Source organism: Mustela nigripes, chromosome 8, assembly GCF_022355385.1.
Source record: "Mustela nigripes isolate SB6536 chromosome 8, MUSNIG.SB6536, whole genome shotgun sequence".
Classification (NCBI taxonomy): Eukaryota; Metazoa; Chordata; class Mammalia; order Carnivora; family Mustelidae; genus Mustela; species Mustela nigripes.
Window position 1 is genome coordinate 67038153 of NC_081564.1, and position 27320 is coordinate 67065472.

Consider the following 27320-nt stretch of genomic DNA (forward strand, 5'->3'; position numbering starts at 1 on the left):
GTGTGTATGTGTGTGTGTGTGTAGAATGAAAGAGGAAGGGGGAAGGGATACAAACACAGAACTAACAGGATGAAATGGTAATACTAAATCAACCTGGAAAGAGGCGTAATTTTTGGTAATACTTTTGTTTTTGGAACTTTTATACATGCATGAATTTATTTCCAAATAATTTTTTTTTTTAAAGATCATGAGACAGATAAATGAGAAAAAAAAAAACAACAGCAAAATGTTGCTCATTCTTAAAGATGGGTTATGGATAGATGGCCATTCTCCCAACCTCTCACTTTTATCCATCTTTGAAATTTTCTACAATATTAAAAAATAAAAATAAAGGGCACAAGAAATTATGTATGTAAGTTAGCTACTAAAGTAACTGGAAAACAGAAGGCATTTAATAATGACAGATATGTTATTATAAACTGAATTCACTCTATCTGGAGTGTAGACGAGTTACTAGCGTTTAGTATTTCAGTACGTGCAGCAAGTATTTACTGACAGGCCACAGATGTAAGGTGCTGTGCTGGAGACAGCAGTGAACACGCTCACATTAAGTCAAACACCAGCCGACACACTCAGGACTCAGGTTAGGACGAGAAAAGACAGGAAAACAAAGGTTAAGAGTCAAAGGAACTGAGCTCAATTCCAAACCAACAACACCTCTTTCCTAGGTGAATCTTAGAAAAATCTTAACTAGGAACATCTCTTCATCAACCATACTATAAAAAGGTAAAACCATGTATTTGACAAGCTTGTTATGAGAATAAAGTGAGATACATGAAAAGTGCTCTATAAACTCTCAAGGGTTACAGACATCTTGGTTTTTGCTGTATCGTATGTAGAGGCCAGTTATGGAGAATGAGGTCTGTATACTGTAGTCCACGGCACAAAGAAGAGTAAAAGCATGCCACAGCGGGGGCACCTGGGTGGCTCAGTGGCTTAAAGCCTCTGCCTCCAGCTCAGGTCATGATTCCAGGGTCCTGGGATCGAGCCCCGAATCGGGCTCTCTGCTCAGCAGGGAGACTGCTTTCTCCTCTCTCTGCCTGCCTCTCTGCCTACTTGTGATCTCTCTGTCAAATAAATAAATTAATTAAATCTTAAAAAAACAAACAAACAAAGAAAACATGTCACAGGTGAAGAGCACACCTGGCTAGGAGAGAAGAGGAAGTCTTCGTGGGGAAGGTGGTACTTGAGATGGCCCTTAATAGATGGATGGGCAGAATAAAGTCAGAAGAGAAAGCAGGATTCTAAGTGAAGGAGAGAATCCAAGGAAAGACATGAACGGGGGAGGCGCCAGGCATGTAATGAGCAACAGAGCTCTTGCTAGAGTCTGGGAAACAAATAGCAGAATAACCAGAAATATATCTGAAAAAGTGAGACTAAACTGGAGAAAGCCTTGCCTAACTGCTGGGAGGGTCCAGACGTGTGGTTCACTACTCAGCTCGCATGAGGAAGCTCCTCTTCCTCTCCCAGTGCCAGCAAGACTTCACCATCCAAAACTAGGAAGTCTCCAAAATAAGGCGCTCTGTTTCAAAGGGAATGACTCAAGCAGCAGATACCAGGCATATACTGCTATGTAAAGATCACTTTCTACTGAGTTTCCAGAAAAAACTCAATCCCAGTGCAAATAAATTTAATCCAAAAGTTTATCATTTACATTTGGCTTTGGAGTTGTTGTTTTTTTTCAGTGAGGAGCTTCCAAATCATATTTTTCTCAAGCCAATATTAAAGTAAGAAAACTCCTTAACTACCAACCAAAAGATCTTCAAAAGTGATCACACAACTGAAGTTAAATTTCCTCATTAACTTGATTAACTTTCATGGAATGTGACTTAATTCGAAATTACATGACCATATTTTCTTTTTCTTTCCCCCATAATACATAGCTGTGCTTTGGAAGAGAACACCTTTTTGCTGTTTTTTATAAGGTTTTGAGTCGCATATTATGAAACAATGAATAATCACTCTTATCATTACTCATACCTTTATATGAATAGATTTATGAAGTGTAAGAAGCTATATAAAATGTCTTTTGACTACAGTACACTAAAAATCTAGGTCCATTTTCTTTACTTTTTTTTTCTTTAAGATTTTTATTTATTTATTTGAGAGAAAGCACACAAGCGGGGGAGCACAGAGCAAAACACAGAGGGCTGGATCCCAGGATTCTGGGACCATCACTTAAGCCAAAGCCAGATGCTTAACTGACTGAGCCACCCAGGTTTCCCCATAAGTCCATTTTCATGTCCTTAACTAATATTAATTTTTTTTCACCACTACCTCCCCCAGACTCTGAATATTACGTTTTTTTAATGGTAAGGGGAAAGGCCATAGAATCATCAAAAGTTATATGGAAAATAATCTTAGCAATTATCCATCCTGGCCTTCTCATTCAGTAGACAAAGAAACTGGAAGCTGAGAAAATTAAGGCCTTCCTTCTGGTACCCTGCTAACTAGGTAGGGCAGAGGTAAAGTGTAAAAGCTCTTTGGCACCTAGGACTAATGACACCACATTACCATACTGGACATTATTCTGATAACACATAACTGCAAGAATAACTAAACATAACACACGAATCTATGTTTGTCCTTATAAAAAAAAGAGTGCAAAGTATTGCCTTTGTTTTGAAGAAAGCAGTTAATGAACTTATACTATCATCTCTTCCCCCAAAATTTTCAACCAGTGGCATCTGGGTGGCTCAGTCGGTTAAGCGTCTGCCTTCAACTCAGGTCATGATCTCAAGGTCCGGGGATCGAGCCCCACATCGGGCTCCCCGCTCAGTGGGGAGTCTGGTTCTCCCTCTGCCTCCGTCCCTCTCCCCTGCTCATGCTCTCTCTCTCTCAAATAAATAAAACTCTTAAATGAAATTTTAAAATCTTAAAAAAAAACTTCAACCACCCTGAAATATTGGAAAATATTAGCTTTTATATACTTGCACCAGTTTAACGATGGAAAAAAAAAATACTAATGGATTATGAAAAGCCTTTCCACGGGAAGAAAGCAGCCATTGCTGTGTTGCCTTCAGAGACCATGAGTGTGCCAGCCTGGTACAGCCTCGTCATCTGAAACAAGGGCAAGTCAGAGCACAAACCTCGGCAGGCCAGGCTTTCTAGGGAGCCTGCTCATCACCAAACACAAAGCAATGAGGGAGCACAAGTGTAATTCAAACCATAGTATTAAAAGAAATCAAGGGAAGGCAAACCTAGAAAGCCTGGTCCACAAATCAATTCCAAAAGTCAACAGAGGTCTCTTAACCCAAAGATGTTCCCAAGACCACTACCAAGTCCATTATCAAACAGGACTACATTTTCCTATCGTACTGATATTCCTTCTGGAGCACGGCGAGCACGTCACAGCCATAATTTTGCTGTGGATTTCAGCCCTGGGTAGCATTCCTTCAAACAGCCCAACTGTGCACGACGTGGTACGCGTACACTGCTAGTTTAGGAAGAGTGCCTGTGCCAAAGTACCAGTCTGCTTTTTGTTTCTCCTTTAGAAAAAAGCAAAAGTTCAGTTTCTGAGACTTCACATGCCACAGACCCGCCCCACTAATACCAGGGAGAGCCGGAGCTAGACTCGCCACCCCTCGTGTCTTCAAGTCCAACATCGTGAAGCAGAAATGAGGCTTTACTGTTGGGTGGGAAAGGATTTTCTGCAGTTAATGAAATCTGCTTCCAATCTGATAAAACCCACATTTGTGCCACTTCAGAATTTAATAAAAAACTCTTCAAAATGTGCTAATTTGTTGCTGAGCAAATGAAACCTTGAGTATAACAAGAAAACTACACCTAATTAGCCATGTAAGATCTTAAGCAATAAAGCCTCTAAAATAGCATGATTTCCTCAAAGCACAAGCAGTAAAAACTTCTTAAGAGCTTAATCGCATTTATCATGTGCAGTTAAAATTCATACGATGTGCAGATTTACAAACATTATTCTTGAAAAATGGTGTCTTACAGGTAAACAATTATTTGCATACATTTCACTGCATCAATCATGGCACTAAATGGAAAAAACATTTTAAATTATTTCCAGTATTTCACATTTAGCCAGCTCCACAGAGCCAGCAGTGGTGGCCAAGTGGACAGAATTTCTTATGACGTATTAGACAAACTCTGTCTACATCAAAGAACGGACAGAATCTGATTAGACTTACTTGCTACTCCTGATGCGAGCCCATAGAGCAGTCCTCCCCCGTCCGACTGCTGTGGGAGCACATGTGTTCCTGGAGGGGGTGGCTTTTCTTGTCTGATAAAGTTATACAATAAGGTTTTCACAAGTTTGCTGGTATATGGAAGACTACACAAAAAGAAAAAAGAAGAAAATCAAACTCATGGTTATGGAAGTCCCCTGATTTTGTATAATATCATTTATATAATCTATTAATAGCAAAGGGATTAGCATAATTCAAAGAAATGTAGCACTGTCACATAAGAGGGAAGGCTATGGGCTCTGAGATCAGACTTGAGGCTTAATTCTGGCTTTCCTGTTTCTATGCCATAGCTGTTGGTCAAGTCACTTCAACTCTTGAGCGCCGGTTACCGTACTGGTACTCTGTGTAACAGGTGACAATAAGTGTATTATATAGTACCTGGTTCTTGAAGGGAGGTAGTAACACAGAATCAGTAGGGAAAAGCAAGAATTAAAAAGCATCAATATAAAAACTACATATTTTAAGCATGAGATTATTCAATTTATGCATGCATATGAAATAAATATATATTTCTACTCTTTCAAGTAATGGAATGAGAGAAGGGAGAGAACGCAGGTGAAAAAGGTACGTGTCCACAAAGTAAAGTGATAAATCAATTCCAGCAATCTAGAGAAGACTCTGTAATAGACTCCTGAGCCAGAGGGCAGGCTCCTTCTCTATTACCAGTGATTTGCAAATATGTTCCAAACAGCCTTACAGGATTCTGTGACCGTATCACAGGTACAATCAAGGGAGTGAGAAGGTGCCACACAGATAACCCAGGCAGCAAGATGTGAGAAAGACAAAGCTCCTCCCACTCCCTGAGAACTTTAATCGAAGCTGCTTTATTTGTAATTGTTTGGCATTCACCAGTTCTGTGAAGAATGTGTCCACAGAAGACGTGTGTGTGCGCGTGTGCACGCGTGTGTATTTTATCTACCCCAGTCCCATTAGAAGACTGTAAGCTGCCACTCAAGAGCCACGCGTGCCGGCACGTGGTTGGCGCACAGTTAGTACCGCGACTGCATGCAAGTAGGAGCAGTCAGCTGAGACGCTGCTGGCCTAGTCCAGACACAGGGTGACCGCGTGGAGATGTGGCCATTTTGACAAGACGGGTGAAAAGGGGAAGATTCGAAATAATTTCAGTGGACAAGCAGGACTGGCTGAGCGCATAGACATAGAGAATGATGCAGAGAAAGGAGAAAGAGGGCTTCAAAGTTTCACTTCTAGAAAGAAAACACAAACACCAGAGACGTGAAAAGCCGTGGAGATGAAAGGGACCGCTGAAACAGGAAAACAGAATTTGGTTCCTTGTGCCTTGGGTTTGGAGTGTGGACAGAATCACAGAAGGAAATGCCTGGCTGGACAGCTGGGACAACAGCGAGGTTAGAGGACAAGACCAGAAATAAAGACGTAGACACTAAGAAGTAGAAAAATGTAAAAGAGAAACATACCATCGACCTTGCATCAAATACTTGTGGCTGATGCTCTGTCGCAAAACTTCCTTGTGGAAGAGTTGACAAGAAAGGAAAACCACCATTGTTGATACAGCTTCAACTGAGATTTCGTACGTAATATCTCTGGAGAAATAGGAAACAAACAGAATAATGATACCATTGGAAATTAGCTCTTTTCTAAAGAAGCTATACATTTAAAAACACAACGTAAATATTCAACATGTTTCTAGATTATAAAGAAATACTAATACATTTAACATAAAAATTAGGGGGTGCCTGGGTGGCTCAGACAGTTAAGCAGCTGCCTTTGGCTCAGGTCACAATCCCAGGGTTCTGGGATTGAGTCCCACATCGGCGGGGATTCTGCTTCTCCCTCTCCCTCTGCCTGTCACTCTGCCCATTTGTGCTATCTCTCTGTCAAATAAATAAAATCTTAAAACACACACACACACACACACAAATTAAGTCAAGCAAATATATGAAGCCCTTTCCCAGCCATTAGCTCTTGCACTTGGGTCAGGCATCCCATGACTTTCCTACTTTCCAGTTCCCATCCTCCACTGAACAGCAAGTCTCTTGGTGTATAACGGAAAGCGTTACCAGCAGTTTCAGCTTGGAAGATTCACCCTAAAGCTCTACGTTCATCCTTGTTTAGTTATAATACAGAACATATTCTGGAATATGCAGAGTGTCAAACTGAAGAGAAGTCCCCAGTGCAGGAAAGAAAACGATGCCTTTTCGTGGCAATAATCACTTTACAATGAAAACAACGGTATATCCTAACAATCTCTACCTCTACTGTCTGCGGCCTCAAGGCCAGCTCGGCATGGTCGGCAAAATGTGTACAGGGAACACATTATACCTGTTTTATTAAGCATGTTTCTCCCAAGACCATCAGCCCCCCTTCAGAAATAAATCTTAGATCAAATAAAAAGGAAACGAAGTTTTGGCTGAGCAGGAAGCACAAACAGGAATAAATGCCTCGAGAAATCTTTAGTTATTTCAAAAGTATAACATGATTTTCAGGGGGACAAGTAACAGATCAGGAAAGTGCAAATCTCAACCAACACAGCAAAAAGAGTAACAGCTCTAAAGGAATATCAAAATATTGTGACACAACTGAAATACTCATGGAAAGTACCCCCCGACCAAAAAACACTTAACACCTATTTAAATGAGGCTCATTAAGCAAATTAAACGAGACTTGATTCTAGAATTGGGCAAGTGTAAATTCTGCAAATATTTTAAGGAATTATTGCTGATAGAAATCTCTTTTATTTTATTTATTTTTTTTAAAGATTTTATTTATTTATTTGACAGAGAGAAATCACAAGTAGACGGAGAGGCAGGCAGAGAGAGAGACAAGGAAGCGGGCTCCCTGCTGAGCAGAGAGCCCGATGCGGGACTCGATCCCAGGACCCTGAGATCATGACCTGAGCCGAAGGCAGCGGCTTAACCCACTGAGCCACCCAGGCGCCCTAGAAATCTCTTTTAAAAATAAAGTATATGAGGGCACCTGAGTGGCTCAGTGGGTTAAAGCCTCTGCTTCAGCTCAGGTCATGATCTCAGGGTCCTGGCATCCAGCCCCGCATCGGGCTCTCTGCTCAGCAGGGAGCCTGCTTCTCTCTCTCTCTCTCTCTCTCTCTCTCTCTCTCTCTCTCTGCCTACTTGTGATCTCTGTCAAATAAATAAATAAAATCTTTTAAAAAAATAAATATTTGATGGGCGCCTGGGTGGCTCAGTGGTTAAGCCGCTGCCTTCAGCTCAGGTCATGATCTCAGGGTCCTGGGATCGAGTCCCGCATCGGGCTCTCTGCTCAGCAGGGAGCCTGCTTCCTCCTCTCTCTCTCTCTCTGCCTGCCTCTCTGCCTACTTGTGATTTCTCTCTGTCAAATGAATAAATAAAATCTTTAAAAAAAAAAAATAAATAAAAAAAAATAAAAAATAAAAAAAAAATAAAAAATAAAAAAATAAATATTTGAAACAGAAGAGGTCCAGGCAATTGATATTATGTAATGAATAAATCTAGTTCTACTCAGAAATCTCATTCAAAAGTATTATAGAACAATTCCCTCTCCTGAAAGTTTTGTAAGTAGTGTTGTAAATATTAGCCACAAAAAACACAACTCTTATATTTGTTCTTACTCCTTGAACTGAATGACAAGCCTGACATGTCATGCTATGATTCATTAATTCTTCATAATGCTGATCTGACTGCCTAGAACCCGAAAGATTTTGCATCACAGTTATCATGTATTCATATAGCCCATGCCTGTCAGAAATCCACTCTCCATGTCAACTGGCTAGGCTTTTAGCTACATCAGGGCTTAAAGCCAAATCCTAAAGAGCAAAATATCTTGCTACAGGGTAGAGCCTACCTAGATAGATGACCACCTCCAGGACATTTGATAATTACTGCATCAATAATAAAGAATCACCTGCAATGGTTTCGAACTTATAATTTAACATCTTTTTCTATGTCCCAAATCCAAATTCTGTAAAGCTATAGGAGTGAAGGGTAGAGGGTTTCTTGTTGGGAGGCAAGGAAAGCGGACAGCACTTTAAGTATATTGACTCAACAGGACATTTGTAGTTTCATATGAAGCTGTAAATCCATTCCCAAAAATTCCTAAACAGAACTAAGTGGTCCCCCTTGTGTGCTTCTGTAGGTCTACGGATAAAAGTTCTACTAAATTGTTTATTACATCGTACTCCGCTTTGTAGGTCTTTCAACAAATATTTACAAAGACCCTATTCTTACTATGTCTAGACAGGCATTATGTCCCATATTAGAGACACATCCATCAACAAATAGATAAGGCTCCTACCTTTTTGGAGCTTACAATTTAATGGAGAAAACAGAACTCAAGAAATAATTACACCAAAAAGGATCGTAAAGAAAGAGAGCAGGTCACAGCATGAAAGGATTATAGGGAATTCTGGTTATAAAGCTCTTATAAAAAAGTGACATTAAGTTAAGCCCTAAAAAATGCATATGAGTTTCTTTCCTTTTTTTTTTTTTTTTAAGATTTATTTGTTTGAGAGAGAACATGTGCACACGTGCAAGTGGGGCTCCTTCTTATGACCCATGAGATCCTGATCCGAGCCGAAATCATGACCTGAGCCAAAATCAAGAGTTAGACGCTTTACCAACTGAGCCACCAAGGTGTCCCAAGACGACTCTCTTTTTCACTATCACACGAGATTCTAGCTAGGATCCTTCCATTTTTTAGTTATTTGTATTCCCAACTCTAGTACGTAATAGACACTCAATAGATAAATGGATAGAGAGACAGAGAGATCTTTTCTTTTTTGTGAATTTTTGAGAGAGAGAAAGGGAGAAAGAGAGAATCTTAAGCAGTCTCTATGCCCAGCAGGGAGCCTCACACAGAGCTCAATCTCACCACCTTGAGATCACAACCTGAGCTGAAATCAAGAGTGGGACACTTAACTGACTGAGCCGCCCAGGTGTCCAAAGACTAAAGGATCTTTAATGCTCTGATTTTTATTGGAACTGACTGACTGGGTCTTCCTGAATAGACTCATGAGCACAGTGGACAAAGCATACATAATTTGGAATAGCAAAAAGGAAAAAATGTGTGAGGCCATGTAACACCTGATCATAATACAAAAGAAAAATGATTGCAAACATAACGGGAATTTCATGAAGGACCACGATGCTGCTGATTGACTGAGAGGGTATCTTTTATTCATTTTTCTGACCAGCATCATTTATCAGCAGTAAAACAAAAGACACATAGAGTGATCTGAATGGAATGACTTAATGCCATGAAAATAATAATTCTACACAAATTAATCCTAAAGTTAAGTCAGGAACTTTTCTAGGAATGTCCTCAAGTGACTCTAAACTTTTTATGGAAGAGTAAACATGGCCAAGGCAACCTTGAAAATAAAGAGTGAAGAGAGAGACTTTCACCACCAGGTATCAAGCCATGCCACGCAGCTGTAACAATAAAAACAGCATGGTTATTTGCACACACACACACACACAAAACAGGCAAATGAATGAAACCCACCTAAGAACCAAACATGGCTCACACCTGTGGTGCAGGTGTAGACAACACACAACAAAGACAAATTCACGAATCAATGAGGACAGAAGAGACTACACAGAGGATGGTGCTAGGAACAACTGGCTCCTTTACAAAGAAAACAGTGATGGTCCCTATCTAACAACACACTCAAAGCTCCATCACAGATGGGTTAAAGACCTGGATGTGAATCGTAAAGCTAAAGTTAACACAGGAAAACAAATGATGGTTAAGTGTGGAACATAAGCCACATGGAAGGACTTCTTAAAAGCCTGAGAGCACAAACCATAAAGCCCAAAAATGTACTTAATCACATTAAAATTAAGGATTATTACTTAACAAATGAAACCTTGGACAAAAGTAACAAGCAGATGATAGATTAGAAGAATAAGAAACTCCTATCTAGAATGTTACAAACAACTCCTGCAAATGGCCAAGAAAAAGACAAGAACTCCACTAGGAAAAAAGGGCAAAGTATATTAACAGTTTTAAACAGTTTTAAACAGTTTTAAACACTGTGATACCCTTTTCTGCCCTGGAAAATATGAAGTATTGGTAGGCATATGGTGATATATAAACCCTCAAGTAGTGCTGATGGGAATACTAACCAGAGCAGTCGTCCTCAGACAGGACGACTATGACCCAACATACATATATATGCCAAAGAGAAACTCGCAGAACTGTTAGAGGACTGTGGTAGGCAAACTCTAAAAGGACCCCATAAAATCCTGCTTCCTGCCATTGATATGTCCTTGTGTACTGCCTCCCCCTGAGTGCAGCCTGAATCTAGTAATTCACTTCTAATAAACATAAAAGTGAAAGGATGCCACTACCATGTGGAGGTAAATTTACAAAATGAACACGTTTGCATTGGGCACCTTCTCTTGCCTTTCTTTTCCTTTTCTTCGTTTTTTCTCTGCGGGAAGCCAGCTACCTTGTTGTGAGCTGACATATGGAGAAGTCCACCCAACAAAGAACTAATAAAGGAGGCCTCCAGTCCACAGCTAAAAAACTGAGGTCCGATTTCCTTTGAGTAACTGAATCCTGACAACAGCAAGTGGGAATCTAGAAAGCAGGCTCTCCCCCTCCTAGATGAGACTTCAGATGAGACCACAGCCCCAGCAATGAGCTTAAGCACAACGTCGAGAGATCTCGGAGTCACTGGCACCATGCCGGCTGCACCTGCGCTCCTGATCCTAACACTGGGCATGAACCCTACTTAAAAACAAACAAACAAACAAACAAACAAACAAAACCCATGTACATATAACATTTAGTTGCACATATATATAAATAAACAATGCACTAAACACACTTAAAATGGCTGTTTACAGGAAAGGAGATCAAGGAATGGGAATAAGTGAATGGATTAACACCAAATGCTGGGAGCGATGGGCCTCACAGGAACCAGTAATGATAACAACCCTTGAAGCGAAGAATGTGATCGACTCAATCCTATGCCTGACGTGTCCAAAATCAGGGACAGTGGAATGAAGGGGGCATCAGAAGTTAGACATACAGAAGTGAGGAAACGCTTTAATTCAAGAAACAAAGCGTGTGCAATAAACTTCCCACTGGAGCCCTGTGAGGACTTAAGGAAAACAGTGACCAAAGGAATGGCAAAGAGTAACCAGACTTGAATGACATGGAACAAATGAAACGAGCAGCACTCAGTGACAGACCGGATACTTAAAGTAGGCAAGAAAGACGAAGACTAATCAAGAAAGTCAGGCTTCTAGATTTAGAACTCAGAGACAGTGATAGCAACCTAAATCAAGAACACTTTTCTTTTTCCATGAATGGATGTTGAATTTGGTCAAATGCTTTTTCTACACTTACTGAGACACCTCATATGGCTTTTCTAATTTATTCTGTCAATATAGCAAATTATGTTGATTGAATTTCAAGTGTTAACTGTATCACATTCTTCAGGTAAACCACACTGATGATGATGTACTGCCCTTTCCATATATTGCTGGATACAACTTACTAATTTTTTTTTTTAAGGATTTTATTTAGAGCGCCTGGGTGGCTCAGTGGGTTAAAGCCTCTGCCTTCAGCTCAGGTCATGATCTCAGAGTTCTGGGATCGGGGCCCCACATCAGAGTCCCTGCTCAGTAGGGCATCTGCTTCTCCCCGCTGCCCCCTTCCCATGCACACATGCATGCTCTCTCTCAAATAAATACATTTTTAAAAAATAAAACAAATAAAGATTTTATTTATTTATTTATTTGAGAGAGTGAGTGCTAGCATGAGCCAGACGAGGGACTGAGGGAAGAGGAGAGGCAGAGAATCTCAAGCAGACTCTGCACTGAGCGTGGAGCCTGACGTGGGGCTTGGTCTCATGACCCTGAGTCCATGACCTGAGCTAAAACCAAGAGTTGGACGCTTAATCAACTGAACCATCCAGGGGCCCCAACTTACTGTTTATTTTTAAGAGATTTTTCTCTTATACTGATAAAAGACAGAAGTCTGTAATTTTCTTTTTACGTAATGTTTGTTGGGTTTTAATATCAGGGTTAGGCTAGCCTCACAAAACATTATGCCATCTACTTTGGAAACATACTTTATGGAACTATTTGCTTCATGACACAACACTGAGCAAAGACAGCAGAAGATTATGTACCATATGAATGAATATAAGTATGCAGATGCGAACAGGCAAAAAATTTAAAAAGCCACCCTGAGAGATGAGATTATAGGTGACCGTTTTTATTACCTTAAACTTTTTAAATGGGAAGGGCATGAAGAAAATGAGTGGGAGAAACATTTGCTCCAAACTGATTACCTCTACGGTGAAATTTCCTAGGAAAAAAATTTCACAAGTAATAGTCTGAGGATAATATCTAACCTCGTTTTGACCACAGGTGGTCTTAATGATTCCTCTCTCTCTCACTTTACTGCAAACAGTCAAAGTAACAGGCACTGCAACTAGGGAAAAACTATCCAACATGAGTATCTTAGTGCTTGCGGACTGCAATAAAACTAACAGAGACTGGGTGGCTTATAAACAAAAGACTCTCTCCTCACAGTTCTGAAGACTAGAAAGTCCAAGATCAAGGCACCTGCAGATTCAGCATCTGATGAGAGCTACCCTTCTGGTTCACAGACAGCGAGCATCTTTTTGCTGATATCACACGGTAGTAGAGGGGCAAGGGACCTTTCCTGGGTATCTTTTACAAGGGCACTAATCCCGTCCATTAAGGCTTTGCTTTCAGGACCTAACCATCCCCCTCCTCCCCAAATACCATCACCTTGGAGGTTATGAATTCGGGGAGGACATAAACATTCAGATCATAGCAATAAGTTAGCCACACTTACTGTATTAGTTAGGGCTCTGCAGAGAAACAATCCACAATATATGAAGAGACATATACAAAAAGAGATTTAATATAAGGGATTGGCTCATACAATTACAGAAGTTGAGAAGTTCCATTACAAGGCATCTGCAAAGCGAAGGCCCGGGAAAGCCAGTGGTACAGTACACATCAAGACACAAAGGCCTGAGAACCAGAAAAACCCTGGTCTAAGTATGAAGGCCCGAGAGTCAGGAGCACCAGTGTCCAAGGATAGTAGAATACGGATGTCTTAGCTCAAGCAGGAGAGCAAATTTACCCTCCCTCCATCTCTGTGTTCTACTCATGCCCTCAACAGACTGGATGATCCCAGCACTGGTGAGTCTGATCTTTTTGACAAAGTCTACCAATTCAGATGCTAACTGCTTCCCGAAACATACTCATGGACACACCCAGAAAAAATGAAATCATGTTTGACCTCTGGGCACCCCTCAGTTCAGTCAAGCTGTCACACAAAATTAACTATCACATTTGCCCCATCAAAGATGTAAGTTAAACGTTTAAATACTGGCAGAGTGCACGGTCACAGATTGTTTAAAAGCATTTAGTCATTAAAAGCATTTAAGCACTATTTGAAAGATTTTACACCTAGAAATGTTGTTCCTACAGAAGAAACAAACAGCATTCCAACACTCACAGGCACCTCTAATTTGTAATAGCCATAAAAAGCAAATACATACTTTGGTTTAAAAAAAAAAAAAAAACACTTTTTACTCAATATAAAGCTTGGTAGCAGAGCACATACAGCATTTGCAATTCCTAGTCACAAAATAGCCTATAACTATGAGCCAAAAATCAAGCTATTCCACATGTCAACATACCATTTAATATGAATAAAAATATAAGATTTAGAGAAACAGAAAAATTACCTAGAAGGAAGAGCATCTAGCATCTTTTTATGTGTACATAGAATAAAAAGCAGTTTAAATACATTACAGTCACTCGGATTTGATAATGACTGAGAATACAATGATCTCTCTTAGAAGAAATCTACTGAGGAGACAAGCAGGTATTTCTTATTTGTAAATCATTGTTATACAAGTTATAAATGGACTTCATCAATATGATACTAAAAAGACAGTGAGATACATACATACTGTTGGAACAACTATATAGCCTTCTAAAAGGGGGGGAAAAAACCCAAAAGCTTGAATCTATACCTCAGACCCTGAACTAAAAGAAATCCCAAATATATCAGAAGTTTAAATCTTAAAGGAAAAAAAAAAAAAACAACCCTACACGACAAGATGGATGGTTCTCTTATAACATGCTTTATAGAAGGCCTTTCCAACCATTCATTCCAAATATTCACTGAGCACTTACTATATGCCAGGCCTCCTGGAGCTTATATTCGAGAGGACAGGCAAATAAATATGCTACATAATAAACTAAAAGATTATAAGTGCTCTGAAGGAAACAATCAGTGCATGAAGGCTGGACAGGAGTACCTGGTTGGGGAGGAAGGGTAAGGAATAGTTATGCTAAACCACTATGAAAGAAATCCAAAATCATCCTTTAAACCACATCAAAGTTCATTTCTCTGCCACTTAACAATCTGATAAAGCAGGATCTACTTAATAAAATACAAAGGCCATGCTGGAAAAGAAGTTCTGTCACCCTCTGCACATACTTCCAAGTTTCCCATCAGCGAGAAGGGAGAAAATTCACTCCAAGGCACATCAATTCTTTTTAAGTAATACAAATGGTGTATATATCACTTCCTGGGGTACACATGTCTCTCGATCTAGCTGGCAAGCGAGGCTGACCAGCAACATCTTTACCTGGACAGCTTCTGCCCAGCCAAAGTCTAATAAAGAAGAGGAGAATGAATCTGGGGGGCCACTGACAATCAATCAAAGACGTGTTACAATTTTAAACAATAAGACTCAACATGAAGTTGACATTTGAGCAAAGACTTGAAAGAAGTAAGAAGGCAAGAGAAGGGTCTGCCAGAGAGAGGGACCAGCACATGCAAAGGCTCTGAGCTAGAAACATTTTTATTTAAGGATATTTAGCATATTTAAGGAAGTCAAATGGGGCTAGAATGAAAAGTACACGAAGGCAACCAGCACAAGGGCCAAAAGGGTCAGCAATGAGCCAAAAAGCCCATCAGAAGGCCTAAAAACTGCAAAAGACAGACAAATTCAAATTCTTAAAAACCGTGTTTAAAACTTTATTATGGCAAAAGAAAAGCATACTATAAGCCAATAAGTCAAAAGGTAAATTTAGAAAAACATATACTTTAAATTTATGTCACAAAGGGCTAATCTTCCTAATATAAAATGGATCCTAGAAACAGATACAACAGAGGCCCCAGTATGAAAATGAGCAATGGATAGGAGCAAAAACAAAAAACAATGTTAATAACTCTAACATCCAACAAGAAGGGAATGATTACATATAATTTGATATTGACCTACCACAGATCATACTGTTGTTGGTTTTTTTTTTTTTTAGAAGAATGAGAAAGGATGTAGGAAATTAGATAGAGCTCACACGCAAGGCCAATGGGAATGTAAAATGATGAAGCCTCTGAGGAAAGCTAAACACACAATTACCAGATGAATAGCCATTTTACTTGTAGATACATGCCCAGGGGAACAGAAAACGTAAGTCCACCCAAAACCTTATATAGGAGTGCTCGAAGCAGCATTATTAGTAATGGTCAAAACCCAGAAACAACCCAAATGTTTACCATCTTACAAATGGATAAGCAAAATGCGTGTACACAGACAATGGGATACGGCTCAGTAATAAAAGGGAATGAAGTACTGAGACTTGCTACAACAAGGGTGAACCTTAAACTCATTGTGCTAAGTGAAAGCAGCCAGACATAAAAGACCACATAGCCTAGGTCTAAGTCCATTAGTAGGAAATGTCCCAAAAGGGCAAATCCACAGAGATAGCAGATTAGCTGTTACTAGGGCCGGGCAGAGGGAGAAATGAGAAGTGGCTGCTCATGGGTACAGGGTTTCTCTGCGCAGTGGTGAAGATCCAAAATTTGATGGTGATGACAATTTCACAACTTTTGTGAATATACTAAAAACAAAACAACCTAATGATATACTCTGAAAGGGTAAACTTTGGGGTAGTTGAATATTCCCGTAACAAAAATGAGAAAGCTCTTCAAATGCATGTGTACAGAAGCTGCCAGGATAGACTTTCAACTGGAAAAAGAGGAAAGTTCAAAACAGAATGTACGATTTCCCACCTTTTGTGTGAATGCAGGAAGAAATAAGATCCTATGTTCATAACCGCATCTACATCGCATGAACATCCTCAGGAAGGACATGGAAGACACTAAGCACAGTGGTTCCTTATGGAAGCAAATGGGACAGCTGGACAGATGGAGGACCAGCGTAGGCAGGAGACTGTTCACATATATTTTCATGCGTTTGGATATTTAAGCAATATGCTCCAAAATTAAATTAATCAAGAACTAAAAATAGAAGACTGTCATAAATGTTAAAATTAAACTTTTCTTGATTCAACTCTAAGGACATAATGAAATAAGAGCAAACAAAATTAAATCAGATTGTGGTATGTATAAAAGTCACTGAGCCAAAATCAGGAGACCCTGGCTCTGCTTCTCAGCTCTCTATTAAACTCATTCTTTCAATTTCAACAAATAATCCCTTTGGGTCTCAGTTTTAAATAAGTACATCAGGCAAGATGATCTCTACTGTCATTTCTTGCTGGAACTTTCTATAATGCTCAAAAAAGGGAATTCAAGGCAATGTTAGACTTCTGTGAAAACAAAATCTAAAATGTATTAATTGGCCTATCCCTAAATGCCAAATAATCAGGGAAAAGAGCCAGACAGGCCAATACTTGAAAGAAACCAAAATGCTACCATGCTGAGTGTGGTGGTTTTTAGAAGATGAAAAATGTTTTAAGCCAACAGATCTTTCTTGTTTTAATGTCCTTGTATGATCTTCAGAAGATTTTCATCACACAATCGCCAAAACAAAGTCAACTTTAAAAAGCCAAAGTGTTGCTCTGGCTGCCATATTATCCCAAGAACTTTCCACCATCTGGGCTGGAAATGTCCTAAAACAAACTACTGTTGGAGCAAGTTATTAATTTCATGTGAAGAAGAAAAAAAAAAAAAAAAAAGACAGGCGCCTTGACCTTGTGCTGCTCTGCTAGGGCAGAGTGGAACACTTGGATAAAGACAAAAGCCTTCATGAAATGGGTGTTAGTGTTGGCTAAGGACAAAGTCAACGAATATGGAGGAAAAAAACATCCTCTTCTGACTTACTACTGGGTAAGAAACAGGACAGTATGTAAATGGAACATAAGTTTAACAAAAACAACAGACAAGTTCAAAGGATTAAAACCAAAATTTAGAAATATCAGAGTTATGCCACCAGAGAGAGTGTGAAAGTGAAACACGAGGGAAGACTAAAAAGTGGTAGAATGTATTAAAGATACCACCAGTGGTGGTGGTGGCTAGTTTTCAAAGGTAACAAAATCAAAGACATGGGAATGCTTCTTGTTTATAAAAGTCTTAACAGTGGAACAGAAAGTGCCTGGAGGTTAGGAATCAAAAATCTGGATTCTGGTCTCAGAATGGTCACTCACTAGTTCCATTAGCCACCTTCCCTGTCAACTCCGTCATATGTAAAAATCAAGGAGGTCGATCAAATAAACTCAATATCTACTCCACATTTTCAAGATTTCTCAAAGCACTAGTGTTCTATGGGGCGCCTGGGTAGCTCAGTGGGTTAAAGCCTCTGCCTTCGGCTCGGGTCATGGTCCTAGGGTCCTGGGATCGAGCCCCGCATCGGGCTCTCTGCTCAGCAAGGAGCCTGCTTCCTCCTCTCTCTCTGCCTGCTTGTGATCTCTGTCAAATAAATAAATAAAGCCTTTAAAAAAAAAAAAAAAGAACTAGTGTTCTACATCTAACACTGCATCAAATGTATCAATAAAAATATAGCCACATATCTTCCTGAAATAAAGTTCAACAAATTGAGTTTTTAAAGATAACCTTAAAGATGAAAAATTAGGCTGGATTGATAAGATTCATATATAATATTTAAAAAAGATGGAGACATAATAATAAAGCAAATATACCAAAATGGTTACATGAGTGTTCATAGTGCTGTCATGTCAACTGAATATGCTGCATTCGTAAAACAGAGGAAACAATCAGAGGAAGAGCTCTCAAGAATTAAAAATGATTACTAAACCTTCATCAAAAGTTAGAAATGGCTTCTGAATATATGAAGAGATGTTCAATTATACTTGTAATGAGGAAACATATATAAATATCATACTATGGGGACACCTGGGTGGCTCGGTCAGTTAAGCATCTGCCTTCGGCTCAGGTCATGATCCCAGGGTCCTGGGATCAAGCCCTGCATCAGGCTCCCTGCTCAGTGGGAAGCCTGCTTCTCTCTCTTCCATTCCTGCTGCTTGTGTTCCCTCTCTCGCTGTCTCTCTGTCAAATAAGTAAATAAGATCTTAAAAAAATATATATATTAATATATATAAGTCACACACAAAAAAGAAGAAAATTAACTCTTTGCGGTAGAATTGAAAGTTTGCAATTATTAGTGTACTCTGCCGCATTCATACTTTGTCATTCATGTATAAATAACAACAAAAGAAAGTAACAAATGTACTCTGTACCAGTCTTGGCTTTATAAGAGTAAAAACTCTTTCAAGGCAGAGTCAAGTGTTTTCAGGGCCACCTACGAATCCTGCAAACTGACCTTAGGAAAGTCACTTCCCTTCTCTGTACTTGAGTGACATCATATATAAAATGAAAGGGCTAGAATAAAGAAAAGCTGAATTCTAATCCTAAAAACCCAATGCACATCTGGCTCTAAATAGCACATAACCTACAACAGGCAAACACAGGCCATAACCTACAATAGGCAAACACAGCCAAGATCCAGGACCCAGCTCTTATGGACGCTAGTCTTTCTGTCATACCTAATGCCGGAAGAGCACCAGCCCTCCTAAGAAGCCAGGCACTACAGAAACTTCTTCAGCTTCCAGATGAGTCAGCCTTGTTCTTTTGAATCTCTCACATCCCGAGTCCTATGCCTACTGGACTTGTTAGTGAGCTAGTGCTACTCTTACATACGGAGAAATTTAAAATAGGAAAATTAACACAGAAAGCAAATATTCTGAATGTTTCTGAGTACTTAGTATGGGTAAGACAACACACTTTTATAATCCTAAAGCATTTTACAATTTACAAAAGCATCTTCAAGTGCACTGCTTTGGTCCCCAACACAGTCTGAAGCAACACAGTAGGCAGTGAGGACGCCAGACAGAGGAGGAGATGCTCCCTCTCGGCCCCTGTCCCCTCCACAGCATTGTGGCTCTTCCTCCAACAGTCTGGCTCTTCCTCCAACAGTCTGGCTCTTCCTCCAACAGCTACAGGAGTTGGTCTCCAAACTGAGGCACTTCAATTTCCTTCTCTAAAATACTGAACAGCTGAACTAGATGTCTTCAAATGTCTTTTCCAAGAAATGAGTTCTGGTCTGCTACCCCTACTTTCAAAATGAGAAACCCGAGGCGTGGAGTGACATTGCCGGTTAGGAGGAGAGCCAGATTCGAGCCCCATCTTCTGCATTCAGAACCAGAGAGGTTTTTCTCCTATTACAGAATACTTCTACACTTCTTAATGATAATCATGAACAATAATTCACAAGTTATGAACAATCTGAGCATGTAACTTATAAAATCAACATTTTTTAAAAGATTTTATTATTTGACAGAGAGAGACACAGTGAGAGAGGGAACACAAGCAGGGGGAGTGGGAGAGGGAGCAGCAGGCTTCCTGCTGAGCAGGGAGCCCGATGCGAGGTTTCATCCCAGGACCCCGGGATCTGACCTGAACTGAAGACAGACGTCTAATGACTGAGCCACCCAGGCACCCCTAAAATCAATGTTATTTGTGGTACTAGCTATATTTAAGTCAGACTTCAATAAACATGTAAAGGTCTGCATATTTTTAAAAAATTTAACTGAGATCCCCTCCCCTCCTCACCACACCAGAAATCAATTTTCCACCTAAAATGCTATTGTGAACTTAATATATAATACTGTCTTGGTGTATGGAAATGCTATCACCTTTAATTCAGTGCTTGTAAGGACTTAAATACCTCACTGATTGAGCCTGAAAGTTATACTCGATATTTCCCTTCCAGCACCTAAAACTTAAACACTGACTTGCTTTAGGCACCCGCTCTGCAGAGGCTGCATCTGGAGGGTGCCGAAGTATCAACAGGCAGGGCTATAGAAAGGCATTTTTCCAACAGTCAAACCCTTCAAGGCCAACCCAGGTCCCTCCAGTTCCTTCATTCTCCTCCATCAACCGTTCACAGCTTTTCACATTCTTGAACCACCTTATCACGGTTAGCAACAGAGTTTTCAATGTTCAAATTTTCCACAGTATAACAGTGAAGCCAATGTCATAAGTTTACGGGCTGAATCATAAATATGCACTTCCTATCATTTTATTACATTTCAGAAACCCTATGAAGAAAGAAAATCTCATAAATAAGATTCTTAATCAGTTCCATTCCTCCCCAAATACTTCCAGAATGGATTTTAAAGAAAGAGTATATATATATAACATATGTATAATATATATTAAAAAGTATTATATAAAGAGTATATATATAAATATAAATATGAAATAATATATTTTACATCTTAATAAATAGAGAACTCTAAATGTAATCAAACAGTGAGTCCTTCTAAAATTCAAGACTCAGGCGCCTGGGTGGCTCAATCGTTAAGCCTCTGCCGTCAGTTCAGATCATGATCCCCAGGGTCCTGGGATCGAGCCCCGAGCAGGGCTCTCTGCTCAGCAGGAAGTCTACTTCTCCCTCTCCTACTCCTCCTGCTTGTGTTCCCTCTCTCACTGTCTCGCTGTCAAATAAATAAAACCTTTAAAAAAAATAAAATAAAGTCTCTGCCCCATCGAACAACACAGCTTGTCCATCCCTAATTTCCCACAACCCGTATGCTCTACTCAAACTAAATGCACTTGTGATTCTTCAGATACATTATTTATACCCAAGAGGTCCTGAGCAGGCCCCTCTCTGGCTCTTTGCTGACACAGTCACTACTACTCACTACAGTTCCAAATGACTCTTAAACTTAGGAACAGTTCCTCCCCCTGGGCTATATATTTTTTTTTTTTAAGGATTTTACTCATTTGTGAGAGAGAGAATGTGCACAAGCAGGGAGAGAGAGCACAAGCGGCAGGCAGAGGGAGAAACAGGCTCCCTCCCCGCTGAGCAGGGAGCCCGATGCGGGCTGGATCCCAGGAATGCGGGATCATGGCCTGAGCCAAAGGCAGACGATTAACCTGATTAACCGACTGAGACACTCAGGTGCCTCATGAACTCTCTTTCTATATTATCTGTCCCTCTCTAAGCTCCAGAAGCCACACCTTTCTTTGTAGAGGGCCTAGTACCTTACAGATAAATGCCATAGTCCCAATATACGTTTTTCAGAATGAACTTAACAAGAGAGAGATTATTATACTGTTAAGGGATAATGTAAGGACTGCTGAGCTATAAAGCTGATTGTCCCTATACTACATAGTCTTGGACCACTCAACATTTATATAACTAATCTACCACTTCCTCAAATATTGCTATTTGGAAATATCTGAGGATATTAGTTCTCAGTGTTTCTGCTTCTATAGCCCCTTTCTATTTCTATTTCTCCTGTCTATGAGACACTTAGTTTTCATAATACAATATACCAACTACAAAGGGCTCTGAGCCACTGCATTTGCAGTGAACGCGCCTTAGCACTATACTGTGTTTCTGTACAGACTAGATGATGACAAACAAACAAAATGCCTTAAGCGCACTGAACAGGTTGTGCCCCTACCATCTCACTCAGTCAACAAATATTTGTCAAGTTTACCACATGCCACGCTAGCCTGGATACTAAGGATAACAGCAGTGAGCAAAACCAATGCAGGCACGAGAAGAGTCCTTGTTTTCACAGAGTCATCCTTCTAATGTTATTTGAGAAATACAAGCGAGAGAGAGAACAGACAACGTGCAAAGCCGTGTTCAGTATAAAGACAAAGAACAAAGCAGATAACATAACAGAGAATGAGAAGCATGCTCCTATTTTAGGGTGGTCAGAGCGGTTATTCCTGAGAAGCAGACCTCCCCTGAGCATAAGGAAGCGTGAAAGTCAGGACAGGAGCCATGCAGATATCTGAGGGGAGATAGTCAAGGAGGAAGCAGCAGCAGCAGCAGCAGGGGCAAAGGCCCTGGGGGAAGGGGTGGGTTGGTCTGTCCCAAATCAGCATGGACACGGATGCGGCTAAAGCAGCAGGAGTGAGATGGGACTAGGTCAGCAGATAACAACAGTACCCCTGTACTAGAGACGTAGACAAAGTCACATTACACAATTAGACATACCCAGAAAAAGACATTCGACTAGGAATGTCTCAGTTTTACCAATATAGAACTTATTAAAAAAAAAAAAAAAAAAAAGATAAATGTTCTGGGGCACCTGGGTGGTTCAGTAAGTTGGGATCTGACTTTTGGTTTCAGCTCAGGTCATGATCTCAGGTTCATGTGGGATCGGGCCCCACATCGGGCTCAGTGCAGAGTCTGTTTGAGATTCTCTCTCCCCCTCGTGTTCGCTCTGTCTCCCTCTCCCCAACCCCACAAATAAATAAATACAAACATACATCTTAAAAAAAAAAAAAGATAAGCATTCTTATAAAATTATAACTGAAAATCTGCAAATGAGGGCCAGGCTAAGAACTAAACGGTTGAGTTGACAGGTTACTAAGAACACAGAAACGGATCTCAGAGGAAGAGGCTGTATGTCTGGCCTGGGGCCAGCAGAATGGCCCACTCCGAGCAGACTTCACAGGGACCTGTCCGGAGTGGTAGAACTAGAGAAAGGGGCAGGACAAGAAATGGTTGACAAAAGTATCACCATATACAGATAACAGTGATGGCTTTCACAAAAACAACACTGAAAACAGGTCAAAAGACAGGTTAAAAGTTCTCAAAATAACTTCTACTTCATACTAAGCTTCATGAACAAACCTAAGTATTGGGCCCATCCAGCAATGTGAATCAGCTGCCGGGGCCCATCTGAAGCCCCGTCACTGAGCTGAGTCATCGGGGTCTCATTCAGTGTCTCAACAGTAAGACCGTGAGAACCAATCCACATCAAAAATTTTCTAAGTGTTGCGCTTTCAACCCTCGCATGCCAAACCACGTTCTTTCTATTATGCTTTCTATTAGCGTCTTCAGGAAAATACCTTCATCTTACTCTATCCCTTCCCGTGCACTTCCCTAAGATCATGGACAAGGTATAACAGAAACAGGCTTTTACTTCTGGCAGATTCATTTCAATTTCAGTGGGATCAACACAGTATACACTGAAAAACATCTAGTGAAGAGCCTGTGAATTACTTAATCTTTATTTTAAATATATAAATTCTGAGAGGTACGGAATTTAGAAAGGATTCCTAGAAGATGTGTATTTCAATCAAACTTTGAAGATTAGACTCTCAGAGAATGAAACTTATCAACACATCCAATCTTTCTGAGAAGCAGTATCTACTAACTACTTGAAAGCCAAGCTTTATTACAAGTGAATTCCTACAAATTCTGGGAGTTTAAACCACTGCAGTTGACTGTGCTCTTAATAATAAAGAATCATTTCAAACTTAGTGTATAGATCCCTAAGTATCTGTCTATGCTCTTGGTAATCTCTGGCTTCCAATATTAATGGGATGATTTCACAGCCTCACAAGAAATGTTTAAGTGAGTTCTGAATTGCCCTGGGTGGACACGAACGTCGCACTCCTCCTGCTGCGCACCTGCTGATGGTGCGGGGACACGCTGACGTTAAACGTGCCAACGTGCCAAGTCTACCGTGAGACTGATGACAGTCAGGAATAAGCGTCCCCACTTTTCAAGTTCATAATCCCCCTTCAGTCAGAAGCTGATCCACAACACTGCACAATGGTTATAGTAAATGAAATATTTAAATAGTAATTTGATTTCACATGGAAACTGTTACCAAGACAAACCTTCTTGTAGGATGGAGTTCCAAGAACATTAAATCATAAGAAATTGTTTCAGCAGCTGGTTAAAGCTGAGTGTACATAATACAAGACATCTGGTTGTCTGTGCATTTTCAGTTCATTTAAAAAGTATAAACACATTAAAACACTGAAATGTTTGATATATTACAACACTGTCTGCTTGCTCTTCAAGAGTGTTTAAGTGACTGGTCTATCCACTGTATTCAAGTCTTACTTACCAGCTGAAGAGATTTACTACTCCCGTTCCCCTTAACTTCACCAAGACATTTTATTAACAAAGGAGGGGGGAAGAATGTCCTCACTGAGGATATATACTAAACCCCAGGTATTTAGTAATGACATAAACACAATAGAGATGGAACTATTTTAAAAATTAAGTCAAGAACACATGAAGCAGCGCACATACAGTGACAAGTAAATAGTAGACAATCTCTGTGTTTCCCTTCCCACATCTGACCACATGTAACAGAAACCTAACCACAGTGGCTTAATCAAAATAAGTATCTATTTTTTTTGCACTTAAGAAGAAATCCAAAGATAAGCCATGTAGGGCTCGTATAATAGTTCCACGGCATCATTCAAATCCCATACTCCTGGGACCCTGTTCTTTGCATGTGGCACTCATCATCATCGTTTCAAGATGGCCCCAGCACTGCCTCTGCATCCCAGGACGGAAGAGAAGGGCAGCAGGCCAGAAAGCTAGAGATACACACCCTGCAAGCTCACAACTTCTGCTCACACAGCACTGGCCCAAACCACGTCACGGGGCCACATTTAGCTCCCCTGGGGCCTGAGAACTAAGCTGGGCACACCATGGCCCCCAAACAATATTGGAGATGTGTCGGAAAGAAGGCAAGGAAGGACATCAGAAAGTCCAGTTACCTGGGTCTGCCACATGAGCTCCACCTGCATGGGACCCTCTCCCCTTTGCCCTTCGCCACCGGGTGATTCTTCAGTGGCTTCAGCCCTGCCTTCCGGGTGCACATCAGCAGACCGACCTACCACAGGGCTTGGTGGTTCTCGTTTCTAAATCTAGATTACAATTCTGGATGCTGTACTTATGCACAACAGAGGCCGGGAAGCCATCTTCTCACAAATACCTGGTCCTTCCTCTGTGGGCCACAGCAAGCAGCACACATCCAATGATATCCCCACGATCACAGCGATTCCATCATAATCAATCTTAACTCTTCTTCTTTATTCAAAAAATAATTCCTTTAGGGGTGCCTGACTGGCTTGGTCAGTAGAGCATATGACTCTTGATCTCAGGATTATTAAATGTGAGCCCCATGTTGGCTCTTAATTAAGAGATTACTTAAAAATATAATATTTTAAAAAATAATAATTCCTTTAAAATATGCATTCTCCATGGGGTGATATCACTCCTAAGAGAATGAAAACTGATTCTTCAGGGGTGAAAAACTTCACAGATATTATAATGATCTGTGGCCCTCCAAAGGGCCACAGTACATAAAGAGACATTCAGTGTATCTGAGGTATTCAAATTTCACTAGTGGGGAGAGGCAATTACAAAAATGTCTGAAAAGGCTCCAGAGAGACAAATTTTTAAAAAAAAATTGAGAGTAACTGCTTTAAAAAGAACACTTTACAGCATATAGGAATTGCATTCACAAACTCTTCAACATGATCAGTCACCATCTTCAATACACAAAGAAGATAAAGCAAATCCTGGCTTGGCCAGAACTTACAGGAGTGGAATATCAGTGATCAACTGCATCAAACAACAGAGCAATTCTTCCAAAAGATCTTCAGAGTCAGAACCTGGTAAGACACACAAAAATTTTTTTAACAAAATATGAAATAGAATACAGCTTTGTACAAGTTCAGTCTTCATTCCTAATGAGAATAACAACTGTTATTATCACATAAACTCAGACTCTAATGGTGACCTCTAATAAAATCCAAACCATAAGTTAGTACATACTACAGTCTTCACTTAGTATAGGAATTTTAAACATTAGCCATTTATTATATAACTTTTAATGTGTCCGTCTCTTATGGTCCCTGTAGACCAGCAGTTTTTAAATCTCTTATTTTATACTGTTATTTTTTTTTTTCAAATGAAATCTTACACTGAAGTGAAATACATAAAACAGACCAAAAAAAAATCAAGCTGCCCTAGCTGCTCTGTTGGAGTCAACAGAATGCCTATACCTCTTTTCCCCAGTAAATATCTGATCAAACACCAGATCTCCTTGATGGCCCTTCCCAGCACCTTTTCTGAACCTGTGGGGCTCCAGAGATCACAGACTGAAACCCAGTGAGAGGGTTTCCATCCCTTTACAAATAAAGAGCCAGAGGTAAAATGGCTTTCCTAGGTCACTGAGTAAGTGGCAAGGATAAGAGGCAAATTATCATTCCTGTAGAAATGTTTCTCTGCCCCAAACCACTCTAAATGACACCTATTCCTTCATGAAATTCTTATTCCCCTCAGTTCCTACAACACCTTGTTTCCAGTCTACATCTTTTCTACTCATTCCTACAATCTGCCTCCTCAGAATATATCTTCCAACTATGGGCGTGCTCCCCAGACTTCCACCACTGACTTCCTCCTCTCCCCACTCCCTGTGCCCCCTTCACCAATCATTACTAACATGCTGCTGATTGCTACCGCGACGGTTCTCCTCTTGGTCTCTCTAGTGAACTCCTTCTTATCTTTATATCCAATTGCCTCCTGGCCATCTCCACTTAGATGCATCACTGGTACCTCAAACTCCACATGTTCAAAACCGAACCCATCTTTCCCAGTACTCGAAACCCACTTATTTTTTTTTTTAAGATTATTTATTTATTTATTTGACAGAGAGAGATCACAAGGAGGCAGAGAGGCAGGCAGAGAGAGAGAGGAGGAAGCAGGCTCCCTGCTGAGCAGAGAGCCCGATGCGGGACTCGATCCCAGGACCCTGAGATCATGACCTGAGCCGAAGGCAGTGGCTTAACCCACTGAGCCACCCAGGCGCCCTGAAACCCACTTATTGCTTCTTTCTACTTCCTTTTGGGGACCACACCAAAGCCCAGGATACTCACGTGTATGCTTTTTTTAACCAATCTCTGGGTCCACTCAATTGCACAGCCTACCTCTCTGATGTTTCCTCTTTTCTGTACTCCGTCATGCTTTTGTTCATTATTTCATCATCTCGGTTCAGTTAAATCAGCTTACTAAATTAAAACTCACTCCTG

The 27320-nt window shown here is 40.4% G+C and overlaps 1 protein-coding gene across 2 annotated transcripts in view; it reads right to left on the reverse strand.

Annotated features, from left to right (window-relative positions):
• Positions 1-27320, reverse strand: part of DYM (dymeclin) — a 335066-nt gene that overhangs the window by 231630 nt on the left and 76116 nt on the right. For both annotated transcript variants that reach the window (XM_059409625.1, XM_059409626.1), the window contains exons 6-8: positions 25829-25901; positions 5645-5770; positions 4155-4297 (exon numbers count right to left, since the gene is read on the reverse strand). In XM_059409625.1, the coding sequence (XP_059265608.1) occupies positions 4155-4297; positions 5645-5770; positions 25829-25901 (342 nt within the window). The remainder of the gene's footprint in view (positions 1-4154; positions 4298-5644; positions 5771-25828; positions 25902-27320) is intronic.